Consider the following 15,209-nt stretch of genomic DNA (forward strand, 5'->3'; position numbering starts at 1 on the left):
TCTCTCACATTTAAGAAAATACTTTTATATGTATATCTTTCTCTGTATATAATTATGTGTTTCCATCTTTGTGTATATTTTAATGAATGCATAATGTATGAAATATATGGGGTGGTTGATGAATTGTATGCACCTTTTTTTTTATTTCAAAGATATATTTTACTGTATGTCCAGACTTGCAAACAGCTCTACTATCAAATACTGTAATCCAGAAAAGGCAAATAAAATCACTCAGCCACCCATTATGCTGCTGTAGGCAGCTTCTTACTTTTGACTCTTGCCATATATTTTGCTTCTGTGAAATTGCATGTTTATAATATTTATATTTAACTACTGAACAACTTGGTGGTATGGTATTAATAATACCCTATCAAGAAGACCAAAGGCATGCCATTAAATACAATGATACACTAATATTAAAAGAGAAAAAATGGCTTAGGGCACTGTATAATTTTTTTTAAAAAATCTGTATCCGTAGTTTGAATAAAATTGTTACGTGCATGTCTCCCACAGACTAGTAGTAGCAATAGTTGTCATAATGCAGGCTAAATTAGGTGAAGTGAATGTGAATTGCACACGAAGCACACCTTGACTCATGTTGTCTCTTTTAGACACAAGAGATTTTGTTACCCACAGACCTTATTTAGTTTTCACTTTTCCTTTCATTCTGCGTAACTAAAGAAATGGTTTTACCTTTATTTTTTCTGCTCTCATTGCTGTCTAGGAGAAATCAAAAATATATTAAGTGTAGCAGTTGAGGTTCTGATCCACCTCTTGAACCCTCAGGTACCACTCCAAACACCAGGTAAAAGTATACAGTAACTATTATTTATTTTGTTATAATACAGTGCACCAAGCAGCTTCCACTCCACACTATTCATATAATCAACAAACACTATCACAAATACCAATCCTCCTCTCCCAGACACTTCGCCACCCTACCTCCCAGCTCATCTCAGTGTCTGGGCTTTCCCAGAGTCCTTTTATACTCCCTGACCCGGAGGTGTTCCTGCCCAATAGTCCACAAGTCCTTATTACTTCCGGGTCAGGGTAGAAGTCCTTTTCTTCAACCTGGAAGTACGTCATCTCTCCTGTTCACGTGACCAGGACGTACTTCCTGGTTATAGGGCACATACGAGTCGATGTGCCTCCCTACAGCGACTCCCGGTGGTCCCCAAGTTATCCAGCAGGGCTGTGCATAAACACTACATAGTCCATGAGGCCCTGCTGGAATTCGGGGCCCGTCCATGCTGTCGGGAGAGCTCCTCCTGGCGGCCTGGGGGTGAGGGCCGGAAACTCTCGCTGGCCATCCATCACAATTCCCCCCCCTTAGCGACGACAACTGGGGCAGAGTGTCCAGCCCTACGAGGGACGTCCTCCTCCAGGAGGACGTGTCAGTCGGGCCTCGGCCGTGTTGTCTAGGGCCCCCAGAGAACCTAGGGGGAACGGTGTATCGTCTGTCTCTCCATTCCCCTGTCCTCTGAGAACAACTTCGCTAAACGTGGCCCGGCTGATGACAGTTGTAACACCGCCGTCGTCCTCCCGGTTGTCTTTCTCCCCGAGACCGGAAACATCTCGGGAATTCTGTCAACTCCGCCCTTTCCTCCACCAAGGGAGGTTTTACAGCCGCCTCGCTGCTCTCAGCCCGTTTCTCCATATTGTCAGGAGATCTGCGTTTTATTTTGGGGATCTCCTGCTTATTCTGGGGCTTGTGCACAGCTTGAGTCTCTCTATTGGTAAAAGAGAGCCTCTTTACTGTCTGCATGCCCGTTGACCTTCGCTTCTTAGGAGGCGGCATCCTCAGCACCATATCGCTCCGGGTAACAGCACTTTTCAGCTGTACCGGTTCGATCGGCGGTTCCCCCGCCCCTCCGGTTGCCAGCGACAACTCCCTTATAACACAGGTCGGGGTCTGGAGGTCCAAATCGCTCCGGGAGGCCGCATCATACGCTTGCCCCGGCTCGTTCATTCCTTTCCCCGACCACTCGGTTATCGTGCCACAATCCCTTGTCGGGTTCGCAGTGACTTGGCACCCGCTACTTATTAATTGCGGGCCCGGATTGCACTGAGTCCCCTTATGATATACAGTACGGCTTACCTGTACTGCCGAATCAATCAAGACCGGGGCTTCTTGGCCTAATCGCTGCAGGTATTCCAGTAGTCCTTTCAGTGGCGCCTCGGCTGTAGCTCCCAGCTCTTCCACACGTTCTTTCAATTCCTTTAAACCCTGAAAGAAAGTATATACGGGCTCGAGGTACTACTCGAGGTCCCGCACGTCCACAAAGTTATTTACTTCGGCCGGAGGTAATTTCGCTTCCACCTTCTCTTTACCTGCCGGCCGGGAGCCAATGGGCACGTCCGCTTCTGCCACGTGTTCTGCTGGGTCGCGCAAAGGCTCCTGGGACTTGGAGTCCGAAGAGGATCAGGTGGCCTCCAGCGGCCAACTGCGATCTGCCTTTTCTAATTTGTCGGCAGACTGTTCAGTCACATCCCGCTCCTCTTTCTCTTTATTTAATTTCGGCGCTGCTTCGCTCGCCTCCCCCTTCCTTTTCAGGGAGCTCAGAACCGTCGGGGAAATAATGACCTCACCGAAGGACCCAAACTGACCTTCTCCATCCTGGCATCCATCGCGCGAGGTCACGTGGTCGTATCCCTCGCATGGGCTCGTCGCTTGCCGACTCCTAGCCTGGCCTGTCTTCTAGTTATCGTGGCCATCTTGCCGAGGTATGAGGCAGGCATCCGACCCACCGCTTGTTTTCTGGAAGCAGGCTTCTGCAAAATAGGAATAAAAACTCCCCGGCATTTCGGGCGTTTTCCCAGCACATACCTCCAGACTTGGCAGCGGTGTTCCCAATCTATTTAGGGAATCCGGCGCGTCCGATGGCTGACAGCGTTCCTGCTGTTGCGCCACTCCAGCTCGTTAAGCCTTTATCAGTGCCAGGTCCTCCTCAGTCCAGTTCTTCTCGGCTTCTGTCAGGGTCTGCACCCAATTAGTATGCCTATTCTTTTTTCCGGATTTTTTCCCCATCGTGGTCTGAAGTTTAGCAAGGCTCACAGTCGCAGCGCTCTCTGTAGTGGGTGGTGTTTGCACCTCCGTGCGTTGAAGAGGGACCTTCTTAGGGTTTCCTGCCCACACAATATTTGTTTTAAATGCAGGTTTTCTGCCAACAGACGGCCAGATAATCCTGCCGGCTATGCCAGTGTAGCAGTTGAGGTTCTGATCCACCTCTTGAACCCTCAGGTACCACTCCAAACACCAGGTAAAAGTATAACTATTATTTATTTTGTTATAATACAGTGCACCAAGCACCCTCCACTCCACACTATTCATATAATCAACAAACACTATCACAAATACCAGTCCTCCTCTCCCAGACACTTCGCCACCCTACCTCCCAGCTCAGCTCAGTGTCTGGGCTTTCCCAGAGTCCTTTTATACTCCCTGACCCAGAGGTGTTCCTGCCCAATAGTCCACAAGTCCTTATTACTTTCGGGTCAGGGTAGAAGTCCTTTTCTTCAACCTGGAAGTACGTCATCTCTCCTGTTCACGTGACCAGGACGTACTTCCAGGTTATAGGGCACATATGAGTCGATGAGCCTCCCTACAGCGACTCCCGGTGGTCCCCAAGGTATCCAGCAGGGCTGTGCATAAAAACTACATAGTCCATGAGGCTCTGCTGGAATTCGGGGCCCGTCCATGCTGTTGGGAGAGCTCCTCCTGGCGGCCTGGGGGTGAGGGCCGGAAACTCTCACCGGCCATCCATCACATAAGGAAACCTCTTTTTTGATTTTTCATTCTTATAGGTGATAATAAATCCAAGAAATTTAAAGCTGTTAACCTTCTCAACAACATCTCATCCAGTGTAGACAGGTGTATGGTCTGTCTCCTGGTTCCTAAAATCTACAGTATTGTCAACTCCTTGGTTTTCCTGGCATCAAGTTTCAAACTGTCACCCTGGCCCCCTTATGTAAGAAGGAAAATTTGTTCTCTGAAAGCTCTCTCATTTTGATTGGTGAGCAGGCCTGCAGCGGTAGTGTTATAGGCAGTTTAGTGATGAAGTTGGAGTTACCCTGTGTTGTACTTGTATCGAAGGACTGAATGATAGTAGAAATTCTGCCAATCCACACATGCTGTGGTCTGACAGTTAGGAAGATAGTATTATATTTTTGAGCTGCCAGAACACTGAATTGAGCTTTTGGTTGTGCATGTGACTAAACATTCTTGGGAGTGCACAGAATAGGATGTACATCTGATTCTGATGTATGTAATGCTGGTTCTTTTTCAGTTAGCTACTGAAGCTCTTTGGCTTAATTTACCTCAGAATAATTTGCCATTCTGCTCTGAATTGTGAAGGTGAAATGTACTTGTTCTTATTTCATAAAACTTGTTTGAATCTTTCCAGTTTATGTTTTAAATTGGTTTAAAAAACATGTTAGTTAACCTCACCATCATTACCATTGGCAGGTCTAGCTGATTTATTCCTGCTGAGTTTCTGTTCAATATCTGGTATGTTTATCAGAGAGTATGTAAAGGTAGACCAAGGTGTTTTCTTTTTTTATGAATTCCTTTGTTAAAGCAGAGTATGCTTTGTATGATTACTCTTAGAGCTAATTATTCTTGTATGCAAAAATGCATTTTCCTAAAGAGCTCTAGTCTAGTTATGATCTTTACCAGTGGGAATGGTCTTCTTTATATATAACTTACATTAACTTGTAAAGAGTTGCACTTTACCTGTTGAATTATGTTTTATATCAGTAGACAACAGGCAGTTTGATTAACAAACTTACAATTACTGGAACATTACATTTGGTTAATCAGTGGATAACTTGCATACCTTTAGTAATAATGGTCTTTTATAGAGCTTTATCCATTTCCAGGGTTGGAGAAGCCTGATGTTGTGGAGCATATGGTTGATTTGTGCATTAGTTTTTGTGGATTGAATGATATTTTCTCTTCCTACAGCAACTTGACTTTCTGACAGCAGAGTGCTTGGCATTGCAGGACCAAGTTGGAATCTATGAGGAGCAGCGGAGACGGATGGAAAACAAACACAACCAGGTGAGAGTCATGCACTCTAGTTGCCACAAAGGCATGCCCCTTGGGATGATAGTTGATACTTGTATAAATGGCCTGGCAAGAACAAAGGAAGGTTTAGAAATGACAATTGGGCATTTATTTAATTTGTTTTCTCTGCTGCCAAATATATAGTCTGTCCCACTGTATCATGTATGCCTTTAGGGAGTATATACAAGTGCAGCTGTTTGGCAGAGGTACACTATGATGTCACTTTAGGTAGATACTGTGTATTCTTTTCTTTGACAAAATGAATATTGTTAGAGGTGCTGTATGAAGAATAGATTATTACCCAATAGTCACTGAAGACCAGCTATCATAAGTCAAAACTAAATGTGGAATTTCACAGTTGCTGAAGCCTGCCCCTGCCATAATGATGCCAGTCAGTAACACTCATTTGATGGGCTGCCTCTCCTTCACAAGATATGCCGAAATGAAGCTTCTTGGTTACAGTCATAGTCAAAAAAAATTTACTGATTCCAATAAAGCACACACCCCGCTTTTGGACTTTAGGAAGAAACTTTGATCAGGGACAATGGCAGAACTTGCAAATTGAATCCACAAAGCACTCTAACATAACAAATAATGTAAATTTTTCTGATGAATATGTTGTTTTCCATCTTGATTTTACTTGATCCATTTCACTTTCAAATTAAAAAGGCCTTTGTTCCATTAAATAATGGTATGCTTCTTTCAGTGAGGTCATGGCTTTACGTCACACCCATATTTTAAATTTTGTCTCTTTAAAAGCCCACTTCTTCTTATTTAGTAAAATAAAAAAACATTCATAAACAGCTTATACTTATAGTGAAACATATTTTTGTGTGCCTTTTCTTGAGCAGACTGTCATGGGTTTGTAGCTCATAGATCTATTTTTCTGTTGACTAGGGAGGTGTTACTGAGGATCCCGCTGAGAAACAGAGTGTTTCACCACAGGAGACACTTTCACCACAGCCTGTGGTACAGAAGTGTGGCTATATTGACCGTAGTCAGCAGACTTGGTGACATCCAAGTAGGATAACCCCCCCATTCTTATTGTGTGAATGTGAAAAGTAGACATCAGTGTTTTTCATTCAGCAAACAGTAGAATTTATGTGGATTTAATTCCAGACAAGAAACAGATGATTATAAACTGGCAGGCATACATGCCTGGAGTCAGATAGGAGCGTCCAATCTTTATGGTTTGAAGTCCAGCCCATTGGCAACTGGGATGTAGATTTTTTTTTTGGTGATCACAGTGTGTACAATAAATATCATTAAAAAGTCATATTCCTGGCCATTTATCTAGTTCATGGTGGTGGAGACCAGAGTCTGCCTTGGCATAATAAGGTGCAAGACAGGAACCAACTTTGGATAGAGTTCCATTCTGTCACCTCGCACACCAGTGTGCTGTCTCTTGCATGGGATCAATTTAAAGTCATTAATTGAAACTATTACAAGCCTTTCTTTGGGAGGAAAAACAAATACATATGGAGAACATGCAAACTCTACACAAACAGGTTTGAAGGTTGAATCCTGATCTTCTGGAAATGAGAGACTGCAAACATAGTACCACCATGCCAAATATATATAGAATTAATATGTAAAATGTACCATCCATACATGCACGCAATAAACTACAGTGCCTAATATTTGAAAATGCAACATTTTCTTTACTTTATGTTGACCAGTATCTAGAAACAGTTCTAGATGTTTTCTAGTGACTAATGAATAGTGCATTTCTTTCTTTAATCCCCTGAGAAAGGACCAATGATATAGTCATTTCTATATTAAAGGTCATCTTTAGGATGTTTATAAGACTTATGTTAATTGATAGCAACATTTGTTCAGGTACCTGCACATCTTTTTTTCCCTTTATCGGCTTAAAAAGTTTGACCTGTCCCAATTAATGCTGGTGCAGTTTTGTAGAGCTGTCACTGAAGGCATCCCCAGTTTCTGTATAACAGTCTAGAATGGCAATTTATCTTCTCACTTAAAACCTAAACTTCAGCATGTTATTCAGACAGCAGAAAATATTGTAAGAGTGAAATGGAACTACATTGAGGTCCTGTATACATCAAGGGTCAGGAAATGAGCTGGAAACATGACTACACTTATATGGGCAACCCTATCTTTCAGTTATTACTGGTGTTGATCTGTGAAATTTTCCAAAGTGTTTTTCCCAGCGAATATGCCATGTTCATCAGTTATCTTGTTTGCTGCATATTTTCCTGAATAATTAGCCTTAAGCTGGTTTAGGTGAACATTTTTTTTCCTAGCAGCCCTTGATGCTTTGCAATACTAGAGTTACATCTCAGAGCTATAACAACCATGCGCAAAACTTTCATGTAGTCTAACTGTAAGGTCATAGGCAAAAAAAAAACAAAAAAAAACTTGCAGTATTTTCATTTTAGGGGTACATTAGCGCAATGTTTTTCAAGCACTGGGTCGTGACCCACTTTTTTGTTGTGGTTTGCCTTTGTTGGTTTGCCTAATCAATCAACAGTTCTGTGCAAAATGTTTTCCCATTTCTAAGTGAGCTAATTTCATTAATGGGGGCACCTCTCTTCACTCTTCTGATCACCCACGTTTCACCAAGGGAGAATACCCCCGCCACACCTGTCACACTTGTTTCACCAAGTCGGTGGCGTGCATTGGCACCTTGTTTGTCATCAATGAATTTAAAAAGACAAAACTGGATTGTCGGACCATAAAGGTTCATAAACACTGCATTAGCTGACCATAATAAGAATATTATTAGTACTGCCACCAGTTATACAGTATAAAATTAATTCCTGTGTTCTGGCACCGCATGACTAATTTTTGCTTGCATAATTAGCCATGTGTCCAACTACATCAAGCCTAAAGGATTCCTCTCCCTTCCACTTCTTGAGTCAGGTGTTTGTCCTTGATGGAAGTCCATCTGCACAAGTATATGTTAGCCTGCAGCTGGAGCTACAACTTCAAACAATGGAAAGAGCCAGTTCTACACTGCTGCTTCCAGGCACTGAGAATGTGTGCCCCAAAATTAGAACTGTCAGCGAAATTATCTATCTTTTATTTACTTATTGCTAGTTTGTGGCTGTTTTGTATTTCGTTTGTGGTAGTCATTCCCTCTGCAACTTTTGTTGCTTGAGGCATGGCAGAGCAGTGGTTAGCACTGCTGTCTCACAGCTCAGATCACAATTTTAAGTATAATAGTCACTCCAGCATATTTGCCAAATATTTCCCTAGTCCTCAGGGATACTTAAAAGTCCATTTCATAATTATAATCTAATCAAGACTAGTTCAGTTCCTCATTCCCCATTTACTTCAATGCATTTCACAGAGTTCAGCAAAGTTCCTGAACATTTCCATAATTTTGTTGAACTGTCAAAACAAAACTCTTTGTGGTTCACTCATCACTAGTCATGATAAATGTTGATTCCAAACTGATTATAATGTATTAATGCTTAAATGTCCACTGCTTAGGTGCTATGTCTGAACTAAATCCAGATTCCCTATACAGTAATCCCTCGCTATATCGCGCTTCGACTTTCGCGGCTTCACTCTATCGCGGATTTTATATGTAAGCATATTTAAATATATATCGCTGATTTTTTGCTGGTTCGCGGATTTCTGCAGACAATGGGTCTTTTAATTTCTGGTACATGCTTCCTCAGTTGGTTTTCCCAGTTGATTTCATACAACGGACGCTATTGGCAGATGGCTGAGAAGCTACCCAACCACAGCGGATATTACGTATTAAATAAAACTCCTCAACTATATTGTGAGCACGGGGGCTGTTCGCACCCCTAGAGGATACGGCCGCTCCTCAAAAAACGCTGAAAGATTACCTTCACATTGCTCTCTTCCTTGCTGGGCTTACACATGGCTGCTTTATCAAAGGATATGCTTCCGCACGGTGCTTCGCATACTTAAAAGATCAAACAGCACGTATTGATTTTTGATTGTTTGCTTTTCTCTCTCTCTCTCTCTCTTGCTCTGACATTCTCTGCTCCTGACGTAGGGGGTGTGAGCAGGGGGGCTGTTCGCACCCCTAGACGATACGGACGCTCGTCTAAAAATGCTGAAGGATTACCTTCACGTTGCTCCCATCTGTGCAGCTGCTTTGTCAAGCGACATGCTTCCCGCACGGTGCTTCGCATACTTAAAAGTTTGAAGGGCACGTATTGATTTTTGATTGTTTGTTTTTCTCTCTCTCTCTGTCTCTCTCTGACATTCTCTGCTCCTGACGGAGGGGGTGTGAGCAGAGGGGCTGTTCGCACACTGGCCTAGAGGATACGGACGCTCCTCTAAAAAATGCTGAAAGACTACCTTTACATTGTACATCCTTGCAGCTGCTTTGTCCAGCGGTGCTTCGCATACTTAAAAGCCAAACAGCCCTATTGATTTTTGTTTGCTTTTTTCTCTCTCTCTCTCTCTGACATTCTCTGCTCCTGACTCACACTCCTTTGAAGAGGAAGATATGTTTGCATTCTTTTAATTGTGAGACGGAACTGTCATCTCTGTCTTGTCATGGAGCACAGTTTAAACTTGTGAAAAAGAGACAAATGTTTGTTTGCAGTGTTTGAATAAAGTTCCTGTCTCTCTACAACCTCCTGTGTTTCTGTGCAAATCTGTGACCCAAGCATGACAATATAAAAATAACCATATACCCATATGGTTTCTACTTTGCGGATTTTCACCTTTTGCGGGGGGTTCTGGAACGCAACCCCCACGATCGAGGAGGGATTACTATACCCCAATACTGGCATAGTTCACCATTGTAAATTTAGAGCATTGTTTACCTCTTTAGATATCCCTCTTAGTATTCAAAAAGCATTTGTTTTCTGCTGTCATGAAATTTTGACATCAGATTTTTAAATGAGACAATCATAAATGATAAAATATGCAAAAAAAAGATTGTGAAGGATTGTAGGAAATGTTGATATACCTTTGTACAGTCAAGGTTTAGCATGTAGGGTAAGTTGTAGTTATTGAACTAAGAAAGAAGAAAAATCCCTAATAGCAGCAAAATGGATAACACAGGGCTTTCATGTGACTTAAGCTGTCTAGATTTGTTTGGAATCTGCTTGTTTTGAGTCGGTGTATTTCATGTGTGTTGCAATGAGACAATTAACTGTTTTGCCTTAAATGAAGAATAATACAGAGTATTTTAGTATTCATTTTTGTTTTAATATTTTAACAAGCTCTGGGTCTGGACCTTTGAGGTACATGCTCCTTAGGTGGCAACGGAAAAGCTGGCTATAAAGCACCCTGCAAGTAGTGGCGGATGGGGTGGGGTTTGGGTATAGATACAGCCCTTACAGAGCACTTTGATTGAGCACATCTCCTGGCTGCTTGGCCACAGTTCAGCCTTGGATTGGACCCTGGGCTTGGATGGACACAGAGAATGCTGGGGAAGCAGTGTTGCATACAGGATATCTAAGAACCTGGGTGAGCAGGTGAGGTGGAGCTGGTGGTGTGTGAGCAGCTGGGAGTGTGGGTCTCCACTGAACATTTCAACAGACGGTAGAAACAGCACTGAAAAAATCAAATGGTCCTTTTTAGGGTCATTCAAGAAAAAAAGACATGAATTTATTTAATTCCATTCCTCCATTTCCCGCACCCCTCTAAGGATTGCTACAATATAATACTTCAAATTATTCACTTTCATGGATCTTATGTACTCCCAGAAACAAGTGAGTGCTTTGTGCTGGCTTAATACTTGGGATCTTCTTCTTTCGGCTGCTCCCGTTAGGGGTTGCCACAGTGGATCATCTTCTTCCATATCTTTCTGTCCTCTGCATCTTGTTCTGTTACACCCATCACCTGCATGTCCTCTCTCACCACATCCATAAACCTTCGTTTAGGCCTTCCTCTTTTCCTCTTCCCTGGCAGTTCTATCCTTAGCATCCTTCTCCCAATATACCCAGCATCTGTCCTCTGCACATGTGTGGTCCACAGCTCATGTCAAAAGGGCCAGTTTTAAATAAATAATCAACGCATTTGCAGCTTAGAAAGGGGGCGTGGTATAGTAGCATGAGGAGGATGAAGAAAAAAGAGAAAGAAAGAAACGGAGGTTGCAGGAGTGTGGAAGAAAGCAGGAAGCAATAAGGAGAAAGCCGTGTGTGTTAAAGAGAGAGAGAGCGAGCGAGTGAGTGCTCATAGGCAGCTGGACAGTGAGCCCTAGCGGGGTGTTTGGCCAACACCTAGGGCAGTTGGTAGTGGTCAACTCCCCCTGAGCATTGTGAAGAGCGGGAGTGACCAGCAGAAGGATGGCTCACCGTGGTAGACAGCGGGAGTCAGGAGGCTTGGGTGATGGATTCCACAATGTGAGCGTCCTGGCCGTTGGGGAAAAGCCAAGTCTCAGTCTGGAGGAAGCACAACCGAAGCCAGGGATCAGGAAACCTCCAGATCAGGAATGGAAAGAAGGTCAGCTGCAGGAAAGGCGACTCCCCTGTTGAGAAGCCTGATGGGAGAAGCAGGGGAGCCGCCAGGTGAAAGTAGGCACCGTGTTTTGGATTTTAAAGAGACTGCTTCCAGCCGTTGTTTTAACCTTGTTTTAAAGGATTTTTTTTTCTATTGTTTTTTTAACCTTCACTTTTCACCTCTGTTTTTATTAGATTATTTATTTTAAAGATTTTGGAGATACTGCACTTATTTATTTGGACACTTTGTTTTTGTTATTGTTTTAATAAAAGCACTTGCCACTTTTTGCACCATCCCCTTGCTCCATTTGTTGTGCCTCACTGCCAAGCTCCTCGGTCGCATTACCGATGGTGTCGGGTTCAAGGGCTTCCGAAAGCAAGATGGGAGCGTGGAGCAGAACCCGCATCGTCACAACATGTCCAAACCAACACAATCTCGCCTCTCTGACTTTGTCTCCCAACCGTCCAACTTGAGCTGACCCGGTAATATCCTCATTTCTAATCCTATCCATCCTCGTCACACCCAGTGCGAATCATAGCATCTTTAACTCTGCTACCTCCAGCTCTGTCTCCTGCTTTCTGGTCAGTGCCACCGTCTCCAACCCATATAACATAGCTGGTCTCACTACCGTCCTGTAGACCTTCCCTTTCACTCTTGCTTCTAAACGTCTGTTTCAAATCACTCCTGACACTCTTCTCCACCCATTCCACCCTGCCTGCACTCTTTTTCACCTCTCTTCCACAAAACCCCATTACTTTGTACTGTTGATCCCAAGTATTTAAACTCATCCACCTTTGCCAACTCTACTCCTTGCATCCTCACCATTCCACTGACCTCCCTCTCATTTACACACATGTATTCTGTCTTGTTCCTACTGACCTTCATTCCTCTCCTCTTTAAAGCATATCTACACCTCTCCAGAGTCTCCTCAACCTTCTCCCAACTATCGCTACAGATCACAATGTCATCAGCAAACATCATAGTCCATGGGGACTCCTGTCTAATCTCGTCTGTTAACCTGTCCATCACCATTGCAAATAAGAAAGGGCTCAGAGCTGATCCCTGATGTAATCTCACCTCCAACTTGAATGCATCCATCACTCCTAACGCAGACCTCACCATTGTCACACTTCCCTCATACATATCCTGTACAACTCTTACGTACTTCTCTGCCACTCCCGACTTCTTCATACAATACCACAGCTTCTGTCGAGGCACCCTGTCATATGCTTTCTCCAGGTCCACAAAGACGCAATGCAACTACTTCTGGCCTTCTCTGAACTTCTCCATCAACATCCTCAGAGCAAACATTGCATCTGTGGTGCTCTTTTGGCATGAAACCATACTGCTGCTCACTAATCATCACCTCACTTCTTAACCAAGCTTCCACTACTCTTTCCCATAACTTAATGCCGTGGCTCATCAATTTTATTCCCCTGTAGTTACTGCAGTCCTCCATATCCCCCTTATTCTTAAATATCGGCACCAGTACACTTCTTCTCCACTCTTCAGGCATCCTCTCACTTTCCAAGATTCCATTAAACAATCTGGTTAAAAACTCCACTGCCATCTGTCCTAAACACCTCCATGCTTCCATAGGTATGTCATCTGGACCAACGGCCTTTCCATTTTTCATATTTTCATAGTTGTCCTCTTCCTCTGTATACTGTCCTGTATTTCCTCATTCCACCACCTTTTCCTCCTTCCTCTTTGCAGATGTCATGCCAAGCACCCTTCTTGCTGTCACTCGTACTACATCTGCTGTAGTTTCCCAGCTGTCTGGTAACTCTTCACTGCCACCCAGTGCCTGTCTCACCTCCTCCCTAAACTCAACCTTGCAGTCTTCCTTTTTCAACTTCCACCATTTGACCCTTGGCTCTGCCCTCTCTCTCTTCCTCTTCTTGATCTGCAACGTCATTGTACAGACCACCATCCTATGCTGCTTAACTACACTTTCCCCTGCCACCACTTTGCAGTCTTCAATCTCCTTCAGATCAACTCTCCTGCATAGGATGTAATCTACCTGTGTGCATCTTCCTCCACTCTTCTACGTAACCCTATGTTCCCCCCTCTTCTTAAAATACGTATTCACCACAGCCATGTCCATCCTTTTGGCTAAAACCACTATTCTCTGACCTTCTTCATTCCTCTCCTTGGCACCATACCTACCCATCACCTCTTCGTCTCCTCTGTTCCCTTCACCAACATGCCCATTGAAATCCGCTCAAATCACCACTTTCTGTCCCTTGGGTACACTGTTCATCACATCATCCAACTCACTCCAAAAATCTTCTTTCTCACCCATTGCACACCCAACTTGCCGTGCATATGCACTAACAACATTCATCATCACACCTCCAATTTCCAGCTTCATAATCATTACTCTGCCTGACATTCTTTTCACCTCTAAAACACTCTTGACATACTGTTCCTTCAGAATAACTCCTACCCCATCTCTCCTTCCATCCACTCCATGACAGAACAATTTGAATCCACCTCCAATTCACCTGGCCTCACTCCCCTTCCATTTAGTCTCTTGCACGCACAATATATCAACCTTCCTTCTCTCCATCATATCTGCTAACTCTCTCCCCCTACCAGTCATACTGCCAACATTCAAAGTTCCTACCCTCAGTTCCACTCTCTTTACTTTCCTCCTCTCCTCCTGCCTCCGGACATGTCTTCCCCCTCTTCTTCTCCTTCTTCTTCTTCGGCCACCAGTAGCCCAATTTCCTCCAGCACCCTGTTGGCTAACAGTACTGGTGGCGGTCGTTGTTAACCCGGGGCTCGACCGATCTGGTATGGAAATTTGTAATGTTGTCCGCATATTGATTTAGCAAGATTTTACGCTGGATTTCCTTCCTGACGTAACCTCCCCATTTATCCGGGTTTGGGACAGGCACAAAGAAAAACACACACTGGTTTGTGCATTCCCTGTGATTGGGTTGGCTTAATATTTGGGATAATAGGTTTAAAAGTTGGGTCCAACAAATTGAAGTATTTAGGCAAGATGATAATCACGTTAAGAATTTTTTTTTTTTTGCCAAATATTTCTTTTGTATTCTCTTCTGAAATGGTTAATTACTTTTACAATTCACAGCTTGTGGAAGCACTCACTGTTCCTGTCAGTGATGTCCCTGAAGTCAAGGTTGAATTCCCAGCACCAGACGCGACTGACGATGTATTGAATATCAAGTCATATTACAGTGAGCTGGCTGCAGATCTACAGGTCAGGATTCATTTTGTTATACTTTTGTATGAAATCTGTAAGATGACTTGTATAGTGTGAGCATTGTAATAGTTCCACTCTGTGATCATTCACTGCTTTCTCCAAAATTAATTCAGCCATTTTAGATTATAATACAAATTAAAGCCTTTTACCAATTATTTGGGCAATTTACTGTTTAAATGTATATAACTTAGATTACCCATCATTAGTTTTAAATGTTGAAAAAATAACCTTTTGATCAATGTATTGCTTTGCTAAATGTTACTTGACCATCCTCCATCAAAGACTTGGTGCCCACCTTCTGTTTTCTTTTGACTATAGCTTTTACCAAAGGGTTTCAGTAGGCCCTTCCTAAATGGAGTGCATTAAGATTGAAAATATACAGTACAGTAATATCTTATAACTCACTGTTTTATTAGGTCACCTAAATGATTTTTATTATTCCTAATGTTAAATAAATTAGCTGGGCCATGTTGCACATAAATCACAAACTGTTTTTATCGAATGAGAGTT

At 43.1% G+C, this 15,209-nt stretch overlaps 1 protein-coding gene across 1 annotated transcript in view; it reads left to right on the top strand.

Annotated features, from left to right (window-relative positions):
• The window catches only part of vimr2 (vimentin-related 2), an 82,803-nt gene that overhangs the window by 25,224 nt on the left and 42,370 nt on the right, over positions 1-15,209 (top strand). Inside the window, exons 5-6 of the mRNA XM_028815883.2 lie at positions 4,964-5,059; positions 14,568-14,696. Coding sequence (XP_028671716.2) covers positions 4,964-5,059; positions 14,568-14,696 — 225 coding nt within the window. The remainder of the gene's footprint in view (positions 1-4,963; positions 5,060-14,567; positions 14,697-15,209) is intronic.

The sequence above is a fragment of the Erpetoichthys calabaricus genome, chromosome 12 (assembly GCF_900747795.2).
Source record: "Erpetoichthys calabaricus chromosome 12, fErpCal1.3, whole genome shotgun sequence".
Taxonomy (NCBI): domain Eukaryota; kingdom Metazoa; phylum Chordata; class Cladistia; order Polypteriformes; family Polypteridae; genus Erpetoichthys; species Erpetoichthys calabaricus.